Below are 25,296 nucleotides of genomic sequence, written 5' to 3'. Positions count from 1 at the left end.
GCAGATGTGACAAACTTCGTCCCCCCTAATTAAAGTATGTAGTCTTTAAATCTTAGTTCTTTTAGAGTTACCTTGATCATCTTTAAATCTTTTTTAGCTGCATTAAAAAGTGAAATTTATAAAATATACTTACAAATCCTGATACATTTTAGAAACTATAATTGCTTTAGCCCGATTCTGGAGTGTAGCTGCAGTATGCTCATCCCCAGCATTTGCATATTCTTTTCTTCTTAGTTAGATAACTCAAAAAAAAAAAAAAAAAATTAGATAACTCACAAAAGAAATGTTCTTTATCAAACGGCACTCTGGCTGCTTCCTACATAAACTGTTGCTCAAAGGCATCTTCAATATGTTTCCAAACCAGCTATCATTTTAATTGATCAGCAAAGCATGGCACCTAACACCACAATTCCCATCCAATCCACTCCCGAAAACCGTCAGGAAAACCTCCCTTTAAAACGTCATCATACTGCGCGCTATTATGCTCATCGGGTGCGTGAAAGCCTTGCCACTCGTGTTTCGAAAATTATATGCTCAGTTTTCTTAGCTTTACTTCTGTTCTTAGGGATCGTAGCGTTCATTCTTTGGCTTAGTTTACGTCCCCATAGGCCAAGGTTCCATATGATGAATTTCTCTGTTTCGGGTTTAAACCAAGAAAACGGGTTAGAAAATGCCCGGATAGCATTTGATGTAACAGCTCGGAATTCAAATCAAAATATCGGGATCTTTTATGACGCAATGGATGGTACTGTGTTTTACCAAGAGAAACCTGTCGGAACAACACCGTTGCTTTTCCCTTTTTATCAGTCTTCGAAAAATACGACGTGGATTCATGGAGAAGTGGGTGGGACTAGTCTATCCGGCGACAATGACAAAGGAACCAAATTTATCAATGAACTAGGTGGAGGAAAAGTTGTTTTCCGATTGGAGTTAACATCCACGATAAGATTTAAGGTATCTACATGGGATAGTAAACGCCATCGGATGCATGCTACTTGTCTTGTTGAGGTTGGCCAAGATGGTATGATTTTAGCGACATCAAAAGAGACGAGGTGTTCTGTTTATTTTAGTTGATCGAACTGTCATTTTTCTTTTCCTCCAAAATTTTAAATATCATGTATTTAAGGGTGCCAGTGTGGATAACTATTGAGAGAGCCACTGATTTTAGGTGTACTAATTGTTCATGGTCACATTAAGTAGCTCCATGTTTGCCTTCTTTATCTTCTGCTAAATTTTCATGTTTCATCTCGTGTGGTTATTTATGAACATTTATAATATTCTGGAATTTGTTTTTGCTTGCAAAGGAGTTCATATCTTCTTTATCTTCTGGAAGTATTTGTCTCTTTAAATTGCTTAAACATTTGGTAAAAATGGATGAAAATTTGTAAGTACACAATAGGAAAAATCAGACTTGTTATTTTGCACCCACAAGCAAAGATTTTTATTTTTATTCTCTCAATCTGTGCACCAAGCATAATCATCATAATAAGACTCCCACGTTTATTCAGTTCATCCTAATTTCCAAGAAAATTTCAAATTTATTTGGTTTCTCGATCGGCCAACTTTGCTTTCCTTTCCATGTCACTGCAGAAACGCGTTTTGTAACAGCCGAAGTGACTCAAAAGCCATTCTATTTCTAATAAAAGGCATCAACGGAAAAGGAATCATAAAGCTATTAGAATTCCATATAAAGGTTTGCGATTACTAAAAACTGAACCGACTCCTCAACTGTCACAGGTCACAACATGGAAAGCCATGTAAAAGGACCAAATTTTTAGCTGTAATAAAGTCTATAAATAATAGCCCTACTAAAGCTACGCCAAAACTATCTGCTTCGATTTGATTTTGTCCCAAACCCTGAGATGGCTCGCTCAAAAATCTCTCGCACTAAGATCGACATATGTGTATTTTTTTCTTCAAGTTATCCTCATATTAGGTGGAGTTTCTGCTGTATTATGGCTGATTCTACATCCAAGAGCGCCAAATTACACGGTCACGGGAATCGAAGTTGTAGCATCAGGTCGGAATATTACCAACGATACTCATCGGAATATTACTAACATTAATTTGAAGATACAAGTTTCGAATCCTAATAATGCTGTGAGTATTTATCACGATGATGCTCATATTACATTATATTATGGTGATCAAAATATTGGAATCAGTTCATTCCAAGGGTTTTATCAAGGTCATAAGAAGACTACACAAAAAGAAATTAGATTTGATGGGCTGGAGCGATTCCAGAGCGCGGTTTCACAGGCGAGTTTAAACCAAACCGTGAAGTTGAAAGTGAGTGTACTGTCGGGGTTTAGGTACAAAGTATTTTGGTTGAAGACAGGTGATTATAAGATAGATTTGCAAGGTTATGTAACTGCTAGTTTGGGTGGGAGAAAACTTGACGACGGAATGAACATTAAGCTGAAAAGCGGCGTGTTTTAGGTTTGACCTTATGCCCTGTCCGGTACATTGCCAAAATTCCTTGCTTACGAATGTCCACAAGAGCTATCAATGGATTTGGAGCTATTTTTGTAGTAATTTATTTTTATTTGGCTTCTCACATATTCTCACACCACAATTTTTTATTTTTTTTTGGTACAATTGCATGTTTGAGTCTATTTGAATTTTGTAAAATAACTTTAAACAATAAACAATATTAACATCAATGATGGTTGTTGACATTGATTAAAGTCAAAACAGGTTTTTGTCATCGCACATTACCAGAAATCATCGTTCTTTACTATTTCCACGATCATAATATGCAAATTTTTTCCCTAAAAGCACGGGAAAAGATTTTGTGGTCTAGTGAGTCCATCTTATTCACCCTTTTCTAATATCCCTGCAAAACCAAGCTCGGAACCACAAAACCAAATTCGGAACAATGTGTAAACTGCATTCCAACATTTCTTCCAATAAACCTGCTATACAACCATCACTAACTATATCTCCATCTTCTCCTTCTTCCAGTGTTACCCACCCAACAACAAACAATACAATTACTTTTCCTCAAAAGTTACTTTCAATGAATCCTTTTCTGAAACAGAACCTTTCATTTCATTCTCATTTAAACTTTCTCATCCCACTCGAAAGCAACCTTTTCACAACCATCATGAAACCCCTATATTCCATCTCACTGAGGTAATGAAAAACCTCATTAAAACCATAATGAATATTGTTTTGCAGTGAAAAGTGTTAGGATTTTTTTTTCATACCCTGTCCTAAAACAATCTATAACCAAAAAGTGGTACCCTCTCCTATTCCAACACATTGAATCATTACTAAACTCGTATTTTTTTTCACAATGAGGACAAACAGACTATTTTACATCACCAACTATGGATAGCAGGTAATCTTGTGGTTTTGTTTGGGAACTGGAATATATATGCTGAACACACAGCTGCATGTTTTAAGTTTGCACCTTTTTGGATGCAATTCATCAACCTACCCTTGTATACAAATACTTCCTAATAAGATGACCTATTTGGTTTTAAACTTTGTCCCATAAATAGATGACTTATTTCACTAATCAAGGGATATTTCTAAAACTACCCTTTTAATTGATTATTTTTTCTATAAGAAATATGTATAATTTGATAGTCATGTTTATATTCGTTGCATAGGTGTTTTAAAGTGCTTTTCAATGGTATAAAGTTTATAAAAAACCGTGGTATAGTTTAAGAGATAAATCGTTTCTAAATTTTACTATTATTGCCCATAAGGATATAATTGTAAAAAATAGTTAAATATACTCCACTTTCCTCTTTGTCTTAAAATTTGTGCAAACTACAATTAGGTCATCTTATTAGGGACGGAGGGAGTATAAAAGATATTTATGAGTTGGTTGAAAATTATGAAACAGTTACCATTTTATCCACTGAACTTAAAAAAAACCACCAAGAGCACAGATTATGATTGATCTCGAGAAACCGTTTCGTGCTGGTGTACAACTTGATGTTTCAAACATGCAACGAATTCAGTTTCCCTATGGGAATCTACATTTACTATGTCACATGGGTGGTTTTCCTGGACATATTCTTAAAAAATTCTCAAACTTTGCTAGTACTGAACATCATCTCTCTGAAGCTTCATCGTCAACCCAATAGTCCTGCTCAAAATAGCATGAAGAAGATACAAACATCAACAATGAAGTCTCACGCAATGACAACAGCGGCAATAACCACGAAAGAACCGAAGGGTTTAGGGTTTCCGAGTTATACCGATCCAAACAGCTCCAGAAGCATCACGATGAAAACAGCTTCAGAAGCATCACGATGAAAGAATGTATCGTTAAGGCATGAGACGGGCTACATACTAGAGCTATCAACGGGATGGGTTAGGCTCAAGCCATGGCAAGTCAAGTACCCGCAGGTTAATAGTGGTGAACCCTAACCTAGATGGGTTGAACATGCAAAGAACGATGACAAGTTTCCCAGCTTCCCTTATTAGAGAGTTAACTCTCTGATGAAAGCTACATCTCCAAAAGTTCCACAAGAACACTTCCTCCAACAATTTTCTGTTGAACATCATCTCTCTGAAGCTTCATCGTCAACCCAATAGTCCTGCTCAAAATAGCATGAAGAAGATACAAACATCAACAATGAAGTCTCACGCAATGACAACAGCGGCAATAACCACGAAAGAACCGAAGGGTTTAGGGTTTCCGAGTTATACCGATCCAAACAGCTCCAGAAGCATCACGATGAAAACAGCTTCAGAAGCATCACGATGAAAGAATGTATCGTTAAGGCATGAGACGGGCTACATACTAGAGCTATCAACGGGATGGGTTAGGCTCAAGCCATGGCAAGTCAAGTACCCGCAGGTTAATAGTGGTGAACCCTAACCTAGATGGGTTGGCTTTTGCGGGCTAGCGAATCAGCTCTAGGTTTTACCGCAATTACAAATTACTTTTTTTTTTTCTTGAAAAAGTGAACAATAGTTGGGAGGGATTCGAACCAAGGACCAACTCTTTATAAGTAAAGACCTAACCACCATCCTAACCTTTGGATCTTGCTTAAATCTTCTTAGTTTTATTTTATATAACTAAATTTTGTGCCCGTGTTACACACCGGGCAGATCCGAAAACCGCTTTGCCTCGCCTCGTCCCCAAGGGCGGAGCCAGGTTTTACAAAATGGATGGACAGGTTACCAATCGACACTTATTTTGGGGGTGCAAATGGGCTAAAATGCCAAAAATTTAGCTTGAGTAATCACTATTGGGCTTGGGAGTCAGTTGGGTTGGGTGGACAATTGCACACCCACCCTTCCATATGGCTCAGCCCCTGCCCGTCCCGATGCATGTTTAGGATTTTTGATTTGATTTATCTCGGCTTTCCCTCCCCATCCTAATAAATGCCAAGGATTTTATATTTTGTGCTCAAATTATTTTAATAATACATCAGTTTGCTCAATTTTCTCTCATACAGGATGATTTAAATTTACATACAATCTTTCAAGCAAAAGGTGAGCGGAGAAATAAAACGGAGAAATAAAACAAAAACGCTAAAATGAGCACAATTATGAATGGGGAGACCTTCAGCAAAGTCTTTAATAGCGACGACCACCTTCCTTTGACAAAAGGACTCGACTTGGGTTCTTTCCTTTCTTTCCTACCCCATTTCCCTTGGCAGCTTCCACACCCCCAGTGGCAGGTTTGGCCGTCGATATGATACTGGAAAATAACAAAGTAAGGCTGCTCCTCTACCCAGTTGGAACAACAATATCATTTCGTGCTTCTATATTATATAAAGTACCAGCTGCCAGTAGGAGAACCAATCCCAGAAGCAAAACCCAAATATGTTATTTCTAAGAATCATGTCCTTTTACCAAGTACGCACCGGGCTTAACAATCTTCTTACGTGCAACAGAACCTTAGCCCAGTCTTAGAAATGTTAGGATTGTTCAGTCCTGAACAGTAGTATTCCACTTGGAAAGTGCAAGAGCAGTAGGCATAGATTTCGAAAAAAAAAATATATTTGCGTCTTCTCCGTAATATGGATGGCCTGGAGGTGGCTGGTCGCAGTAGGGTAAGGTGATGATGATAAGGTAAAGAGAAAATAGTTATTTATGTACTGATGGACACTGAAGGACCTGGAAGTACTTATAGGCAACTTTTATCTTTTCCTCTTCCACTTCCAATTAAACTTCTATCCTGCAACATATGATCTCAAGTAGCATTTCACCGAAATTATAAACATCCACTTCGTTTTTAGATTCCTTTCCACTTTCTTCAAACAACTTGTGTAACTTCTTTACTGCAATTGAATTTGCTATACTCATTTCTCAATGACCCATGCCAAAAGCACTTCTTCCTAATTGTTCCTTGAACTCATTTGTAACCTCTTCAAGCCCCCGCTAAGTAACAAACACTGGATCTCAATACAGAATTAAGAACGGCAGGTTTATTATTTTCAGAAAGAAAATTAATAACCTAACTTGAGAAGCAGATGATTATCTAAACAAAATTTATGGCAACTTGAGCCTCTAAAACATCACACATTCTTTTAGTAGCATCAAATTCTCTAACACTTGAAAACTTACCGATGTAGGTAGCATGTCATAGTATTCACTGAAAGACACTCAAAGTTGTATTCATCAGGACTACGAAAATCATCTCCAGGGTACCCCTACTGGAAGATAAATTTCCTCAGTGGGAGCGCATTGTATCCCTTCTAGTTGATCTATAGTGCTCTTAAGCTACATGACCAAGACAGAAAAATAAAAATTAGCAAAAGTAAATCACCGTTAAATTATCTTGCCAACAATAATGTTTTCACGAACTTAGCAATGGTGCATCTTCCAATATTTGTGTGTACCTCAGTGAGATTAGGTCGGGTTTTCCGTATTGGTATAGGATTGTTCATTGATACAACTGATATACTCCCTTCTGCCGATGCATGCACCAGAAGAAGCTCCAGAGGGAAACTGAATATATATGATTATGCACTTAGCATTAGTTAAGCTGACTACTTTGGAAAGATTTCGGGTCCTCTACGAACCTTGTACATCTAAGTTATAATCAAAAGAAGCAAAATAAAATTGTGTATACCGAGTTCCATCAATGGTGTGTTTAGATGGTGAATGCCAATGCATCGATTTCAGGGGGAATTTCTTCCAATCTACCATGGCGCTTCCACATCCACTCGAATATTCCAACTACGTACACAACAAATGAAAGTCTCCAACTTATTAATCACTTTACTGACGGGTTGGTGCCATTTCACTAATCGGAAAAAAAAAATTATGAGTGAGATATCAGTGAAGTTTTGAAGGAAAGTACCCCAATATTATAGCATTTGTTGATTAATGTACCACTGGTGGAGTGAATTCTCTAACCAGTGGTCCTAATTTTGCATTAAACATACAATCTTTCGTCAAAATGTTTATAGGGGATTGTGCTTTCTCATTGGCACACATCCTGAATGCTGGATTCAAAACTCCCCATTTTTCTGGCCCCATCCTCTTGATCCTGTTGGTGTTAATGGAGTTGATGGAGTCGCGGGAGTTGAAGGAGTTGCTCGAGAACCAAACTCTAAATCCCCAAATTTCCAAATAAAAAGTAACCAATAGACCTACCATTTTCATCAAAATATGACACCATAATATCCAAAAACTGAACTTACAAAAAAAAAAAATATCCAAAAACTGATTCGATTAACCTAAACAAAGTTAAAATATTTGTATCAATAAACAAATAAAAACCCTAAAGCCATCATACCTTGAATTGAACACGGAGAGCAGAACCCTAGCCTTGCAGGCTGAAATAGAGAACATCATAAACACCAATCAGAAACTAAACTCATCCAAAACCCTTCAACTGCGAAAACATAACAAAAGGAATAAGACACAAAAGATTAGAGATGCTTGCACTTAGTGGGATTATCGGGCTCCTTTGAATACTTAGCTGGTTAAATTAAACTCAAAAGAAAGATGAATCAATAAGCACGACATTCGAACCAAATAATTGAAATAATTGATATCGGGCTGCTTGCACTTTTGATTTGGGTATTCGGTTATTTCTTCATCTGTTTTGTCTGGTGAGCCGGCGAAGGAGAACAGAGAGAATAAGATAATAGAAGGAAATCGGAGGTGGAAGTCGTTTTAGGGTTAAAGTTTGACGGAAGGGAAAGCCCTAGTATGTTAGATTTCTTAAGGGTGTATTGTACACTTAACGGAAATTAATAACGTACAGTTAAGTTTTTGGTGTAAATTAATAACCAAGTGTAAACTATTATTTAGATATAAATGTTCACATAAGTGTTGTATATCCACGTTTTCGTTAACGGCATTATTAACGGCCAGTTAAATATAGGGTGTAAACAGACTGTAGTCAAGTTTTTAATGTCTTAACCAATAGAGTTCCGCCACTTGTCCTTTCAAGAATTATTATGTGTGAAAGCTTTTATCTAATTTAATTTGAGGATGGTGTACAGTCATCGTGCGACATGAGAGCTTATATGACTTAATATTTTAAAGGAGGGGAAATATCTAAAATATTTTATAGATAAAGAAATAGTAAACCCTTTATATCCCTCTCCACTTCATTGTCTCTCTTTATATCTCTACGATTCTCTTGTAAAACCGGTCGATCTTCGAATATCTCTCAAGGCTCAATACTCAAAAGACAACAGGCAGTAGCTACCTCCTCCTTTTTTTTCAATCGAATCACAATCCCAATCTAGTTTCATATTTCTTTCTCGATAGTCAAGACACATTTATGTTTTTCTAAACTAATAACTATATAGGTATTTTATTGATATATCTAAAGAATCGAGGATTTGGTCATGGATCGTTATTATTTAAATAGGTAAGTAATTATGAAGTGATAACGTGATTAAATCAGTATTATTTTCTTTAGATGTGAAACAAATATAAAATTTTGGGTAGATTTAATGTATTTGAATGTAAATCAGTAAAATGTGGGATTTATGCCACTAATTTCAGCATAAAATCCCAAAATTAAAATTTCTAACAGAAGCTGACGGGTTGGTGGGTAATTCGAGGGTTAAACCTAACACTACTTGTTTATCGGTATGTCCACAACCCGGCCTATTTAGATAACGGGTCATGCCGAGTCGAGTCGGGTTGAAACAAGTTGGGTTATAGGGTCAATCCACGGACCGGGTTATAAGTTGACATCTCTATCCCAGCCAGAAAACATACACTTGAAATTTCATCTGCAACAAGAAAACATCAGTCCTAGTAACAATAGCTGCCTACATAGAACCAAGGAACTTGTGCCACTGAGACCCCCACAAAAATACTCTTCCTCAGCCGCATGGAATGTTCGTCTGCAACACTCACAAAAAGGAACCCATTTTTCTACCTCTGGACTTCCAATGAGGGTTTCATAAGCTTCATCACTCCTCTACATACCCATATCGTGCGAGATGAACATGTGCCAACTGGAAAAACAAAGGAAAAGCCTGAATCCGAGCCCACCAAACTCAATGTTGATCAATCCCATCGCATATTCCTTTCAATGCTTTGGGCCCAAAAGAGACTCAACTTTTAAAGTTTTTCACACGCCTAACTATTCACAGATTCTCTCTTCCTCTCTACATCCACAGGACGCTTAGGTACAACTCGTTGTCAAGAATTTCTGAAACATGCATGATGTTATTATCAGACATAATGCTTAAACATACCTCATTATGACAGCACCACCAGCTATGAAAGCATATAAAATAAAAACCTTCGGGAAACCGAAAGAAGATTCCTGCTCATCTTGCTATACCAGCTACTCTGGATTTTGAAGCACCACCACCTCCACCAAAGACAAGAAAATATCTCCTTGGAAACCTTCAACCTAAATCCACCAGATCCCGGTCTCATAATTATGAGGTACCAACTCTCCTCCCCGGAAAATTGAGAAACAACATACCCAAATCTCAATAATCAAACCATCACGCATCCGTTGTGAAAGACGGTACTTCAACCCCTTCAAGCACCACTCACCTACCTACCAATACCCCAATCACCTATACACAACCAATCATAAACCAGCTTGGAAAATCTATCGGGATGATGAGACTGAAGCTCCATATCCACCCCAAAGCAATCAAGGTGTTGGCAAGGCCCAACACCCGCAAGGAAAATAAACTACCTTTCCTGGAACTTTCAAGGTGTTCATAACCCCTCGACAATATCAAGATTGCATGAGTTTTCGCACAAACTTCATCCTGCTTTAATGTTTTTTGTCTGAAACTCTATCTAATGAGTCTTGTACATCGTACTTAAAAATGTCACGAGGATTTTATTTGATTTTTTGTTCTTTTACTAAGTAATGGACATGGAGGCCGCCTGTTCTTTTAAATTTTTTAATTTTAATATAATTTCCATTTTTATTTAATTATAAGTCTAAGTACCGATTAACAAAAAGATGGAAGCCATATTTTCAACCTTACTTCTTGTTTTAAGTTTTATTTTTCGAATTAATTTATAGTATTGCGCCCTTTTTTACATGATATAAACTTTAAAGACTTCAACGAAAATTTCTGGAAATCTTTAACCTCGTATATATTTTATCTTCAATTAACGTAACTTCAATTTTATGCACTTTCGATTGAGAAGATTTTTTTTGGGTTTTGTAACCATTATTATGGCTATTATGGTTATTAACTTTCAAAACTTGAACTCTTCTTTGAATTTAAACATTTTCGTTAGTTAGTTTCCAAAGCTTAAATTCTTCTTTCCCTACCTTTTTATATTTTTTTTTATAACCAACTCATATCTTCTCAACAATAGCTTCATGTTTGGCTTCGGAAAAAAATTACATGATTGGTGTTGATTGTCAATTTGACATGCAACTTCTGCCATATGAAATTTTTTATCTAATTTTTTTTTTGAAAATTTTAAGGGTTTGAGTTTGAAACTATATCTGGAAATCATACATTTATAAGCGATAGAATGGAATTGTTGATTATTTGGTCTCAAATGCTAGGGGCATAGACTCGCTGGCGACGGAAACATCTCGAGTAGCAGAATTTCTATCTCTTTATAGAGACTAAGTCATTTGAGCCTTTCCCAACAAGGGGTTTGGCCATTTTCTAATCCACCGCTAGCATGGAAAAAAAATCATTTTTCCAGGCCGTATAGGAACCGCGCAAGAGCCCGCTGTGATTTTAAGACTGCAAATTCCTACGATAATTTAACTCTAATATTACGATGTCACTTTAGATGTAAGCTATATTGTGGATCAAAAAATCTCAATGAACCGAGAGCAAAACAAAACAAAACAAAAAAAACCCGCTAGACACAATATATGGGCCCCTGCTCAACTCCAGAGGGGTGCGGCCCACTAGGGACCACAAATTCAAAAACAAAACTGTGAAGGGACGATTTTTTTTCGTTCTTTTTCTAGCGGGTCGTTTAGAATTGCTGATTGTGGATATTCTATTTTATGAAGCAAGGCATAAACTTTTTTCTAGTCATGAACTAGTCTAAGGATGTTATTGTGCATGCGCCATGTAATCTGAGCATGTCAGACCTGTCAATGTTGGCACATTGTATTATGTCGTGCTCTAAAATAATTATCCGGTGTCGTGTTGCGATGTGACAAAACACATTATCTATATATTTCAAAACATGTCTTAGACATTTGTATAAACAGTATTGTAATAAGCTTTCGAAAAAATAAATCTAGCAAAAACTATTTAAAATTTATATTGTAATGTTTTTTATTGCATGATATTTCAGAATTTTATTCTTAAAAAGAAAATTTATGATTGATTCTACATAAAGTTACAAAACATGATAGCAAATTCAAATGTTAAGAAACTACCCATTACGATATCTTTTTTTTAAATCATTTATCACTTCATAAGATTTCATATTATATTTATTGGCGTAGAAAATGAACAATCACCTTAACAAAAACAAAATGATTGCCTATATTATATAAATATTTTAGTGAATATAAATGAAATATGGTGTACTATAAAGTGTTTTTATTCCTTGATAGATCTCAGAAATGATTGCAGGAATAAAGTAAAGGATGTGCCAAATTGCTTTCTGCGATATATAACACAATTATCGAGAAGAAAACCAAACAGCTGACGGTCTAGCAAACTATGCAACTGACGAAAGCCAAGCAATAAATTACTCGACCACAATATGGAAACATGCAATCCCACTTTCCGTTAACCAAATTCTTTTAAATGACTCTATCGGTATCAAATTCCCTCGTATAATAACAATGTAATTCCTTATATAATATATGAAAAAGCGGGGGTCTAACAACACCACCCAATATTTCGCTTAGCAATCTGTATGGACTAACTCCGAAAGACCTTGTTAGAGACTCAACTAGACAGACAGACTCAATCTAGATAAAAGTATCTCAAGGAGTTAATATCTCACTCTTGATTTGATTTTTACTCAAGCTAAAAACAATAATGAGTATTTATCAAATACAAGGAATAACTTGGACGGTACCAAAGACCAATGTCCAAGTGTTAATCAATGAAATCGACAACCATAAGGTCGAATCTCCAATCGATTAACCTTTAACGCACAACCTGTATTATTTCAATTATAAAGATAAACAATATAATGCGGAAAATGAAATAACACAGACACCAGAAATTTTGTTAACGAGGAAACCGCAAATGCAGAAAAACCCCGGGACCTAGTCCAGATTGAATACACACTGTATTAAACCGCTACAGACACTAGCCTACTCCAAGCTAACTTAGGACTGGACTGTAGTTGAACCCCAATCTGTCTCCACCGATCCAAGGTACAGTTGTATTCCTACGCCTCTGATCCCAGCAGGATACTACACACCTGATTCCCTTAGCTTATCTCACCCACAACCAAGAGTTGCTGCAACTCAAAATCACAGACTTGATAATACACAAATCTGTCTCACACAGAAATGTCTATCAAAGGATAAATTTGAGCTCAACTACACTTTTCTATCCTAATCCGAGACTTAGCTATGTAGGCTAGAAATCAAGACTCATAGTTTTGATCACTAACATTGATAAACATGCTTGAGATAGAAACGCATGCGAGGTCGACCGAGCTATGCTCTAACAATCTCCCCCTTTGTCAATTTTAGTGACAAAACTATTAATACATATGGAATACAAAAAAGATAAACTTTAGTGGCTCCTATTCCATAGTCTAATCTTCAACGTTCCCTGAAATCTTCGTCCTTCTAAGTACTCCAATGATCCCAAAGGTTGTAAGTTTAGCATCACCGTTGTTGAAGATCCGTAGCTATAACAATGAGAGAAATCGAGATTCTCAATCATTATTATACAGTGTCATAGTATTATTATGTAATATCAAAGTCCAATTGTATCACGACTTTAACAATAATACTACGGTGATATGTATCACTCCCCCTTATTCAATACTCCATCTCGATCATGGAAACCACTCCCCCTTACACAATGATCCGAAAACCATATGTATTTGTAGCGTGAACTACATTATTTCTCCCCCTTTTTGTCAATAAAATTGGCAAAGGTACAAGAACGGGATCATAATGAAATTTCCACAAGAGACATTTCATAGACTAAAATAAAAATACATACCAACTTAATTTAGATGCAATCATAAAGCCGAAGCTAAATGCATTCATCAAGGAGTTTTAAGATACAAGATAACCCCTATAAAATTCCACAGCCACACACCCCGCAAGATATTACCATTAAGCACAAGTTCAAAAGAACTCCCCTCCATTTGATGTCATTCCCGGAAGAACAACAAGAGCGACCTTAATTTCGAAAGAAAAGAAGGATTTTTTAATTGGACACCAAAAACGATATGAATGATTTTGTATATCCAAAGCTCAACCAAATTAATCACAAGTAAACCCATGATTAATTCAATTTAAAACGCAACTAAATAAAACCACAAAAGTGATCAATTTAATTGAAAGTGCTCAACATAAGAAAACTTACGGAGCTACGACTAAGATAACCACACGGAGATGACTACCTTAATCGTTCAAATACTCAACATAAGGAGAACCTTACGGAATATACGACTACATCAACCAATAGAACATGATTAGTATAGCCGTTCATATACTCAACACAAGAACTTGTGGAATATATGAAAAACTCAACTAGATTAATTACAAGAGAACCTATAATTAATCTAATTGGAATATACAACCAAACTAATCACCGAAGCAATCAATTAATTGTCAAAAGATTTTGCTCGACAAAAGAGGACTTTCAGAGCAAATAACTAAATAACCAATCAAGATGATTAATTTAGTTCAAGAATGCTCAACATATAACATCTCATGGAACAACCAACAAGTCCAATATTAATCGACATAGTTGTAAGGTGCTCAACATAACATACACAATAGAGCCTTCACGGTAAAACATAACAAAATGGATCAATGAAGATCAATACCGTGGATAACATACAAGGATCTATTCTATTTTCCATCACTATTTGCATAACGACATAATAGACTTTATCCTTTTCAAATAAAAGATTTCATCCTATTTTCCATCAAACAAATGACTGCATAGGCATAACTTTTGTAATTGTCAAAAGTGCATTCGTCCTTTCATCAATACGAATATCAATTTATGAACGACTTTACTTTTGACACAATATGAGACCTTCAAGTTCACAGATGCAAACAATACATATCCCATAAACCATTGCAATATCACAAAATCATAAATATTAATATTGCAATAAAAATCTTTGCCCTTAGTAGGTAGAATCAATCTTTTTCACACGTATTTATACCAAGAGTGGTTACCAAAAGCGTATAAAAAGATTTCCTTAACAAAGAAGAACATACAAAGTCATTGAAGACTATGCACCATAGTTCACATGAGATGATTGTGAACACTCAAAAATATATAACAATGTGAACTACTACCCATTCTCGAACTTCCTTCTTTGTGATTCACCAACATCACTCTTTTAACAGCCAAAAAATAGCTCAGAATAGGATTTCTCCAAGAATCCCAGTGCCCAAGTCCAAGAGAATAGAACAAGTGCAACGAAACGGAGCAAACACTTAAAAACAAGAGACAGGACAAAGACCAATATTAACTCATCCAAATTCAATAATTCTCATCTCCATTTTGAGTGGAATTCAATAAAGAAGAGAATGCAAAAAGAATGAGGTAAATCCGAGTTCGGACGAAGAAGTTACGGCCAAAACAAGTTTACCGAATATCGATGTCAAGTATGCATACGAGTGTTTATGGGTGAAAATCGTTTCTGCTGATTTTAGTAATTTCGGTGAGTGGGTGAGAAACAAATCTAAACCCTAAATAAATGTACTGCACGGGAGTACTTTAGATTCGATAGATCAATCTATACAAATCTGGCCTAAACCAAGAAATGGCCGTTCCGGATTTGCTTCGGTCACAAATAGGAGGAGAAGGGCTGGTTTAAGGAGGGAAGCGAAGAGAGTGTTGAGACCAGAGCAGTTCTGGAAGAGTAATACTTGACTTGTATCAGAAGATGAAAGCTTTGATAAAGCTAGCAAGAGTTGCTTTTCTGAGTGTTGTATTTCTCCCTGACCAAAAACTTGTGTCTGGGTGGAAATAGGTAAAACCTATTTATACAAGTCCAAGTGAAACACACTCTGGCCCCGTAAGAAAAGAAACAGATGAGTTAAATGGGAAGATGTGTTAATTCCTGGTATTGATGGAATTTGATGGAATTGATGTTCCATAATGAAAGGGTGTTTCACCATTACTTCCTGCATTTACTAACTGTTTTATTCTTATTACATTTTCTTGAAACGGGCATGTATGCCGCACGATGTAGACCGCCAAACCAAAACCATAATGAGCATCCCCCAGTTTGTGACATACGTTTGATGTCTCGAGTGTTTTCGTAGAAAACATGTAGCATGTCGCTGGTGTTTGATAAGTTGAGCTTGAGAGACTTGCCGGCTCAGTGACGACCTTCGACGGTCGAGATTTTGTATAAGAGGAATCGTGGCCTTTGATGTAGGCGCGACATGCCAAAGTGCAAGAGTTGCACGGCATGTGACAATGGCATGTGTGACATGCCTTGGTCCTGGGTAGCACGTCGGGTGCAAGTGGAAGTGCCAAATTGAAATTTTTGCTCGGCATGTGCCAATGGGAAGGTGTGGTATGCCTTGGCCCTAGGTTGCATGTCGGGTGCAAGTGGTAATGCCAAAGTGCAAGTGTTGCACGGCATGTGCCAATGGCATGTGTGGTATGCCTTGGCCCTAGATTGCACGGCTTGGCATGCCAAGTTGCAAGGGTTGCATGGCATGTGCCAATGGCGTGTGTGACGGCTTTGGCCCTAGGCATGCCAAGTTGCAAGGGTTGCACCGCATGTGTCAACGGCGCGTGTGGCGGCTTTGGCCCTAGGTTTGGAGTGCCAAGTTGCAAGGGTTGCATGGCATGTGCCAATAGCGCGTGTGGCGTCTTTGCCCCTAGGTTGCACGGATTGGCATGCCAGGTTGCAAGGGTTGCACGACACGTGCCAATGGCGTGTGTGGCGGCTTTGGCCCTAGGTTGCACGGCTTGGCATGCCAGGTTGCAAGGGTTGTACGGCATGTGCCAATGGCGCGTGTGGCGGCTTTGGCCCTAGGTTGCACGGCTTGGCATGCCAGGTTACAAGGGTTGCACGGCATGTTCCAATGGCGCGTGTGGCGGCTTTGGCCCTAGGTTGCACGGCTTGGCATGCCAGGTTGCAAGGGTTGCACGGCATGTGCCAATGGCGCGTGTGGCGGCTTTGGCCCTAGTTGCACGGCTTGGCATTCCAGGTTGCAAGGGTTGCACGGCATGTGCCAATGGCGCGTGTGGCGGCTTTGGACCTAGGTTGCACGGCTTGGCATGCCAGGTTGCAAGGGTTGCACGGCATGTGCCAATGGCGCGCGTGGCGGCTTTGTCCCCAGGTTGCACGGCTTGGCATGCCAGGTTGCAAGGGTTGCACGGCATGTGCCAATGGCGCGTGTGGCGGCTTTGGGGTTGCACGGCATGTGCCAATGGCGCGTGTGGCGGCTTTGGCCCTAGGTTGCACGGCTTGGCATGCCAGGTTGCAAGGGTTGCACGGCATGTGCCAATGGCGCGTGTGGCGGCTTTGGCCCTAGGTTGCACGGCTTGGCATGCCAGGTTGCAAGGGTTGCACGTCATGTGCCAATGGCGGTGCGTTTTGGATTTTTGGCATGGTTAACGTGATGATTGCGCGTTGCTTTGCGGTTTGGCGTGGTTGCCATATTTAGCGCAACGGTTGCGCGTTATTTGTAGTTTTGGCATGGTTGCCATATTTTGCACAATGATTGCATGGTACATGCAATTGATATGTTTTGTGTGATGAGTGCACGGTGCGTGCATTTGGCATGTTTGCCATGCTTTTGTGCAATGATTGCACGGTACGTGCAATTGATATGTTTTGCGCGATGTTTGCACGGTACGTGCATTTGGCATGTTGCGTGACATGTGTGAGTGGCATGATTGCCATGCTTTTGCGCAGTGATTGCACGGTACGTGCAATTGCTATGTTTTGCGCGATGATTGCACGGTGCGTGCATTTGGCATGTTTGCCATGCTTTTTGCGTAATGGTTGCGCGGTATGTGTGAACTTAGGGTTTCGCGCATCGAAACCCTAATTTAGTATTTGAAAAAGGGTACCCTGGTAATTTTGACATAAGCGCGTTAAATGCTCTAATAAATGTGCTAGTATCACCGGTGACGTCATGCTATACGTGAGGTTTTACGGTTTTACCCCTTGTTCAAAAACCACCATCAACATTAAGTCCCCTGCTTAGCTTGGAACAAGAGCCTTGTTGCGAGTGATTAATGTATTTTTCGTGGGTTGTAGTAAATAGGATTCGTTTCAGACTTGTGAAGGAAATGGAATTTTTAGATTTAATAAAAATATATATACAAAAATATTAACAATGGTGAGAGGTACTGGGACTAATGATTCGGCCAATCTTCATAACATAGGGCTCAATGATTTATTCTCAACAATAATCGCTCAAAACATATATGGACTCTTATTTTGCCAAAGTAGTTTCTCAAAACATTTATTGTAAATGTTAAGCATGGAACATCAAATCACCTAAGCTAAGCATGACCCATCTAATCAAATAACACCCAATTTAATCAAATCATATTTCAATTAATTTTTAATGCAAAAGTCTTAAAAAGAATTAATAAAATTACCCATGTATGAAGCTCGGCATCCTCCGTTGTCCCAGTGTTGGGGTTTAACTCATCATAGTAAAAATGCTCTCAAAATAATTTATTATGGCTCAAAAATGGTTTACAAATGATGAGAATATGAGAAATACAATAAACCAGAGACCTACGACCCTAAGTGACAAAATAAGACTGCCGCCGCTGTGTCGCAAACGCTGTGGAAAATAAGACTGCCTGATGTACGACCCACAGGTGTGAGTCGTCATTACTGTAGAGAAACGACTGCTGTTGCAGGTCCGTTCTTCGTGTTCTTGGTGTTCTTCATCAGCAGCAGCAGCAGCAGCAACAACAGAGTTTCATCAACTCTTGATTTCTGCTTCTCTGGACCTCCTCTCGACCCCAAACTCTCGACACCCCTCTATGCTAACCCAAGAGTTATATTTATACACCTTTGGACCAAGAATAACTTCTCATTAATCCAAAAAAATCTTCCCATTACTCGGCAGTGAATGAAAATATTCCCGATATTTTTTTTCTTTAATTCTCTGATTTGTTACGGATTGTTCCCTGTTTTATCTCTTCTCACGCGTCATCCTTGAGCTGTAGGGATTGTTTCCAGCCAATAGAATCAACCCATGCACGTATCTTCCATCCAAGAATTCCAAGAATAGAATATTTTTCCTATTTTAGAATATCTTTCCTGATTTGATTACCACCGGTTATCTAACCAATTTTGACCGAATCCAACACCCATACCAGCTCTATCTAGGCCCTAGGAACAAACCCATTTAATTTGGGCCATTGAATCTCACTGGAACACCTTTAAATCCTCAACCCTAGTCACGACACTTCAAGAACAATTTTTCCCGCCAATTTTTGGTTTTTGAATTTGGGAAGAAGATGTCATACCCCTAACCAGAACTGGGGTGCGAATAGCAGCTGCCCTGGGGGTGTCCCTTAGTAATTAGGTTACCCCTTATCCAAAAGCGAGAGTCCGAATAACACTTGTCCTCCGGGGGTGCCAAAATCAACTTTTCGAGCCGAATTTTCCAAAAATGTTTATTTCCTAAAAATACATAAAAACACAATATTAGTACAAAAATAGAGTTCCAACAATACGGACATTGAGGACAAATTAGACACAAAAATGTGTCTATCAGCGAGGTAAGCATAAGATGGTGACATACGAGGATAGAACTGAGACAGTAAGTCGTAAAAGAGGGCCGAGGAGATTTGTCTGACCTTTTTCGAGATGTAAGTAAGAATCCACAATCCTCGCATCTGGTAGCTTTGCACAAATACCAATATGACTAGGTGTCTTTGGGGCCAGGCTTTGGAACGTGAGGCGGAGATGCTAGCATAGACTTGTCACGAATGGGGCTTGTCAGTACAAATGGGCTTAGAATGGGCGTGGACCGTTTGGCATAGCATGGCATTTGCAAGGAAGGCATGGCCGGCGCGGCAAGGCAAGGCCGGGATGGAAGACGCTGGCAAGGAAGGCATGGATGGCGCGGACTGGTAAGGCTGGCGTGGATTGGGTGGATGGCGTGGATTGGGTGGCTGGCGCGGATTTTGGCAAGGCCGGCATTGAGCGCTTGGTAGGGCCGGTACTAGCAAGGAAGATGTGTGTGTTTTTGGAAGTGGCAAAGCTTGCTATTGTGTGCCCGGATTCCTTTCTCCATGCACGGCTTTGAAAAGGGAATCCTTCTCTTATTTGAAGTCCCCAACTATCACGCCCATAAAAGAGGTTATCCACCTTTTATTTTGTACCTTTGTTTCTCCATATCTTTGCGTTAGCAACAAAGTGGTGGGGCGAGTTAACATTCCAGGTATGTCTTCAGGCGCTCTTTCTCAAATTAATTCTTCCTTGTTTTTTTTTGCCATGCAAAACTCTAGCTGTATATATGCTTCGCATGAATCTGTAGAAAATAATGTTCTTCCATATCTTCATAGAACTTAGTCATATATGTGATTCTCTTGAACCTGTAGACTTTCGTCATGAATACTGCGGCAGTGTGTTTGTGAAAACCTAGTTGCTTAGGGTTTTCCTTTATTTTGGTGTAGCCGTGTGTGGGTGATAATTTCTTCTTTTCTTGCCTTTTGATGTTGATACCTTGTTAGCAAAACAACACAAGAAAATCCGGCAAGATGTCACCCGGGCAAAGTCTTGCTTTAACAAAAGACGTTAGTAGTTCTAAGACAAACACGGATGATGACTTCTTCACAAAGCCCCTTGCCGCAGCCCGAAAAAATCATCCCAATTTCGTGCCGATCCTTTTGACCGGTTCAGAAGATGAAAGGAGGACTCGTTTAGTCCGACCAGAGAGTATAATACTGTTTTGTCTTCATAGAGGAGAGTATTTTGCTTCCCATATTGACTTTAGAATGTGTCAAAGCCCGTTGCGCTCCTTCGACAGATGGATTGAGTTTATGGTGAGCCAGGAACACGTAAGTGCTAACTTGACCCGAGCGCAGATCATTGATGCTGTTAGGGCATCTGCAAATCTTCAAATTAGGAAGGATATTCCTGGTTTAGTTGCCTTTATCTCCAGATGGTGTCCGGACACTCATACAGTCGTATGTAGGTGGGGTGAAATGACTTTCTCCTTAGAAAGCGTGGCTCTTCTGTTGAATCTTCCCGTAACAGGAAACCTAAATATCCAACTGACAGAAGATGAAGAAAAGATGCGAGACACTCTTGTTGCGAATTCGAAGGATTTCGTTCAGAGAGAGAATGAAAAGTGCTTCTACGGCTGGTGGGTGTCCCAATGGTTCCCGGATGAGCTGGACCCGAGTCAAAAGAATAGTACACTTCATGATACGGCATTCTTGGCTCTCTGGTTGTCCAGGGATGTTTTCGATGACGGTTCCAGCAAGAAAGAGATAAGACAAGAGCTTCTGATGATTGCCCTAAAGTTAGCGAAAGGCGTAGTTCTCCCCATTGGTAGCTTGTTTCTTGGTTCTCTATATACACATCTGGATCACCTGGTTGCGGATATGCGTGTTTCAAACGGTTATATGAAAGTGGACTCGTATGTCCATGTTGCTTTCATTCAAGCGCGGTTGTGGGAGCATTTTGAGAAGTACCCTCCAAAGTCGTTGCCTTCACTTCCCGCAAGCTGGGGTGGCTCCAGAATACTCCGATGGGTGAACAGGCGTCCAAGAGCCAGTTTGAGCTTGGTTAGGTTCCTTGATAAGTTGCATGAAGTCGATTTTCTCTCGTGGGCCTCGATGCATGTGTCTGTAGTTCAGGTTAACACCTTTGCTTCTGCTCTGAATATGGCTTTGCTTTCCGAAGGTAACCTGAGTGTTGGTGTAAACTTGTTTATGCGGAGTTGCATGTCTGGTTGTATGCCGTCTTTCTTTAAGGGATCTTTCCAAGTAGCTTCTTATAATATCGATTGTGTTGCTCGTCACATGGGTTTCGACCAAGGGATTCCCTTTGCGCGTCAGCCAGTTGCTTCAGAGAATCCGTTGTCGGTCGTCTTCAATGCCAGCGTTCTTGAACCGGGTATGCGTCTACTCTTCCTTCCCTTGGAAAGAGTTTCTTCGACGATCTTCAAGTATAATGAGTTCTGGAAAGATGAGTTCCTTATTATCCGCGTCTTTGTGAATCACATGGTGGCGAACGCCCGTTGTATACCCTTCCCTGAGGTTTTGACAAAGCATCCAATGTTGAGGGATCCTTATGCAACTAAGAGAAAGTCGCCTGGTAACGGAGACAGTCCCCAGGTGAAGGAACGAAGGTCGAAGAATCGCGCTGATGGATTTCGGTCGGTTTCGACAGACTCAGCGACCCCCATGTCTTTCAATTCCTCCAATATTCAGGTAGGTGTCTCCCCTGGCTCAACTAAAACGTGTAAATCTTCATTTTGTTTCTGAACTTTTGCATCTTGTTCCTACCAGGGTTTCGGTAGTGTGAACGCCTTTAATGCGCTTGCTCGTCGTCAGGAAATAACACCTCTTCCGATAAAGGCCCGCAGTGTTGAGCCCTCTAGGGAAGAGTAAGAGAAAGAGAAGAGTTCGGAAGACGAAGGTAGCTTTTCTGGCAGCAGCACTGGATCTTCTTCGGGAAGCGGATCGGTGAGTCTTGCACTTTTTTTTTCTTTTCCTTTCTTTCTTCTTTTTAGAAAACGTCTAACTCAAGATTACAGGAAGGGTATGATTCTGGATACGATTCTGAGATAGAGGCTTGTGAAGATTTGCCTTTAGCTGCAACGACTGCTATTGGTGCTTCGGAGATGGAGGTTGATCAGACCAAAGGCATGGATGCGGCTCGAACAGCGGAGAATGCTCTGACGACTGTCAACGAAAGCGTGGAAGAGAACCCCTTGCTGGCTGCAGGCGCCACTTTCGATCCCCCGTACTTGGTTCCTTATCCAGGTCATGTGCTGGTCGGTGGCTTCAGCGTGCTGGCTAAGTACAAGGTGATGTACACCAAAATCTGGGAAAGGTATGGACATATCGGCACAAGCAAGAAGATCACCAGTCGATTTGCGCTGGTCAAACGTGTGGAGGAAGCTCTGTCTTCCATCGAGTATATGTGTGAAGTGACCGGCCATACTGTTTCTGAGGATGTCATCGTCAGTTGGAAGTATCATCGTGATATGTGCATAGAAAATGAGTTCAACGCTTCGTGGTTCGTCAAGGGCTTTCCTGAGATCCAGAAATTGAAAACCGTGGTAGTCGAAAGTCTTTCTGCAAATGAAATCGCAAAGCAGGAGGCAGAAATCGAAGAATTGTCCAATACGTTGACTCTGAAGAGAGCGGCTCTCGAGGATGCAAGGGAGGCTTTCTCCAAGAAGAGCAGACCCCTGTTGGATAACTTTCCTTGAATGTTTCTCTGTCTTTTCCAAACTTTCGCTTAGGTTCTCTCTCTTTTTTTTTTGAAAGGCAAACAAAGTGCCTATTTTAACGTTTGATTGATTTTGATAGATGGTTGGTATTTTATGAGGATATTGGGCTATTTTGAAATGAATGGTTTTAATAGTATTGCTCTGGTTGTGACTTGCGATTAGGATATTGCTTTCATGAAAGTGTGTGTCGGTAGTTGGCATAAGATCAAACATCACGATGGTCTTACCGAGAACCTAAAAGAATAAATTGTATATTCCGTCTAGTATGGACTTACTCAGTTTTCCTGGGTCTTCTGAGGAAAACAAGATCCTTCCCATGTAAAACCGATTTTGTATGCAGTGTTGTCGTGACTGCGGAAAGTCCCCAGTCGCTTTTGGAGTTTCCTGGTGACCGAATCGTTTGCTTTCAGTTATTGTGAAGTCCCCAGCCATCTCTTGCGGCTTACGACTGGTAATCAGGTTGTCTGGCAGTCAAGTTGTAGATCCCTGAATAGATTGCTTGTTTCTGACATCCTGATGTCTGGATCGAAGTATTAGATCGATTCTTGAAAGCTGATATTGTAACCGAAAGATCAATCTCCCACTGTGGTCGCCAATTGTTTATGGGTGAAAATCGTTTCTGCTGATTTTGGTAATTTCGGTGAGTGGGTGAGAAATAAATCTAAACACTAAACAAATGTACTGCACGGGAGTACTTTAGATTCGAGAGATCAATCTATACAAATCTGGCCTAAACCAAGAAATGGCCGTTCCGGATTTGCTTTGGTCACAAAGAGGAGGAGAAGGGCTGGTTTAGGGAGGGAAGCGAAGAGAGTGTTGATACCAGAGCAGTTCTGGAAGAGTAGTACTTGACTTATATCAAAAGATGAAATCTTTGAGAAAGCTAGCAAGAGTTGCTTTTCTGAGTGTTGTATTTCTCCATGACCAAAAACTTGTGTCTTGGTGGAAATAAGTAAAACCTATTTATACAAGTCCAAGTGAAACGTACTCTGGCCCCGTAAGAAAAGAAACAAATGAGTTAAATGGGAAGAGGTGGTGACGCATGGTATTGATGGAATTTGATGGAATTGATGTTCCATAATGAAAGAGCGTTTCGCCATTACTTCCTGCATTTACGAACCGTTTTATTCTTATTACACTTTCTTGAAATGGGCATGTATGCCGCACGCTGTAGACCGCCAAACCAAAACCCTAATGAGCATCCCCCAGTTTGTGGCATACGTTTTGATGTCTCGAGTGTTTTCATGGAAAACATGTAGCATGTCGCTAGTGTTTGATAAGTTGAGCTTGAGAGACTTGCCGGCTCAGTGGCGACCTTCGACGGTCGAGATTTTGTATAAGAAGAATCGTGGCCTTTGATGAAGGCGCCGCATGCCAAAGAGCAAGAGTTGCACGGCATGTGCCAATGGCATGTGTGGCATGCCTTGGTCCTGGGTTATACATCGGGTGCAAGTGGAAGTGCCAAAGTGCAAGTGTTACTCGGCATGTGCCAATGAAAGGTGTGGTATGCCTTGGCCCTGGGTTGCATGTCGGGTACAAGTGGTAATCCCAAAGTGCACTTGTTGCACGGCATGTGCCAATGGCATATGTGGTATGCCTTGGCCCTAGGTTGCACGGCTTGGCATGCCAAGTTGCAAGGGTTGCATGGCATGTGCCAATGGCGTGTGTGGCGGCTTTGGCCCTAGGCATGCCAAGTTGCAAGTGTTGCATGGAATGTGCCAATGGCGCGTGTGGCGGCTTTGGCCCTAGGTTTGGTGTGCCAAGTTGTAAGGGTTGCATGGCATGTGCCAATGGCGCGTGTGGCGGCTTTGGCCCTAGGTTGCACGGCTTGGCATGCCAGGTGGCAAGGGTTGCACGGAATGTGCCAATGGCGAGTGTGGCGGCTTTGGCCCTAGGTTGCACGGCTTGGCATGCCAGGTTGCAAGGGTTGCACGGCATGTGCCAATGGAGCGTGTGGCGGCTTTGGCCCTAGGTTGCACGGCTTGGCATGCCAGGTTGCAAGGGTTGCACGACATGTGCCAATGACGCGCGTGGCGTCTTTGGCCCCAGGTTGCACGGCTTGGCATGCCAGGTTGCAAGGGTTGCACTGCATGTGCCAATGGCGTGTGTGGCGACTTTGGCCCTAGGTTGCACGGCTTGGAATGCTAGGTTGCAAGGGTTGCACTGCATGTGCCAATGGCGCGTGTGGCGGCTTTGGACCTAGGTTGCACGGCTTGGCATGCTAGGTTGCAAGGGTTGCACGTCATGTGCCAATGGCGCGCGTGGCGTCTTTGGCCCCAGGTTGCACGGCTTGGCATGCCAGGTTGCAAGGGTTGCACGGCATG

The 25,296-nt window shown here is 40.3% G+C and overlaps 1 protein-coding gene and 1 long non-coding RNA gene across 2 annotated transcripts; one reads left to right on the top strand and one right to left on the bottom strand.

The window, feature by feature from the left end:
• The first annotated feature begins 343 nt into the window (after nucleotides 1–343).
• On the top strand, nucleotides 344–1,285 carry LOC113333460 (NDR1/HIN1-like protein 26). Its single transcript, XM_026579934.1, has one exon. It carries the CDS (start codon nucleotides 391–393, stop codon nucleotides 1,072–1,074), a length of 684 nt encoding a protein of 227 aa, XP_026435719.1. The 5' UTR covers nucleotides 344–390; the 3' UTR covers nucleotides 1,075–1,285.
• Nucleotides 1,286–5,340: 4,055 nt separating this feature from the next.
• On the bottom strand, nucleotides 5,341–8,118 carry LOC113304364. The gene is made up of 6 exons (XR_003338142.1): nucleotides 7,715–8,118; nucleotides 7,277–7,568; nucleotides 7,046–7,152; nucleotides 6,813–6,921; nucleotides 6,538–6,693; nucleotides 5,341–6,365 (listed from the first exon to the last, which is right to left on the bottom strand). It is a non-coding gene; the product is annotated as an uncharacterized LOC113304364 (long non-coding RNA).
• Between the last annotated feature and the right edge of the window lie 17,178 nt (nucleotides 8,119–25,296).

This window comes from Papaver somniferum, chromosome 1, assembly GCF_003573695.1.
Source record: "Papaver somniferum cultivar HN1 chromosome 1, ASM357369v1, whole genome shotgun sequence".
Taxonomy (NCBI): domain Eukaryota; kingdom Viridiplantae; phylum Streptophyta; class Magnoliopsida; order Ranunculales; family Papaveraceae; genus Papaver; species Papaver somniferum.
Note: the sequence above shows the minus strand (reverse complement) of the source record. Positions and strands in the feature narration are given on the sequence as shown.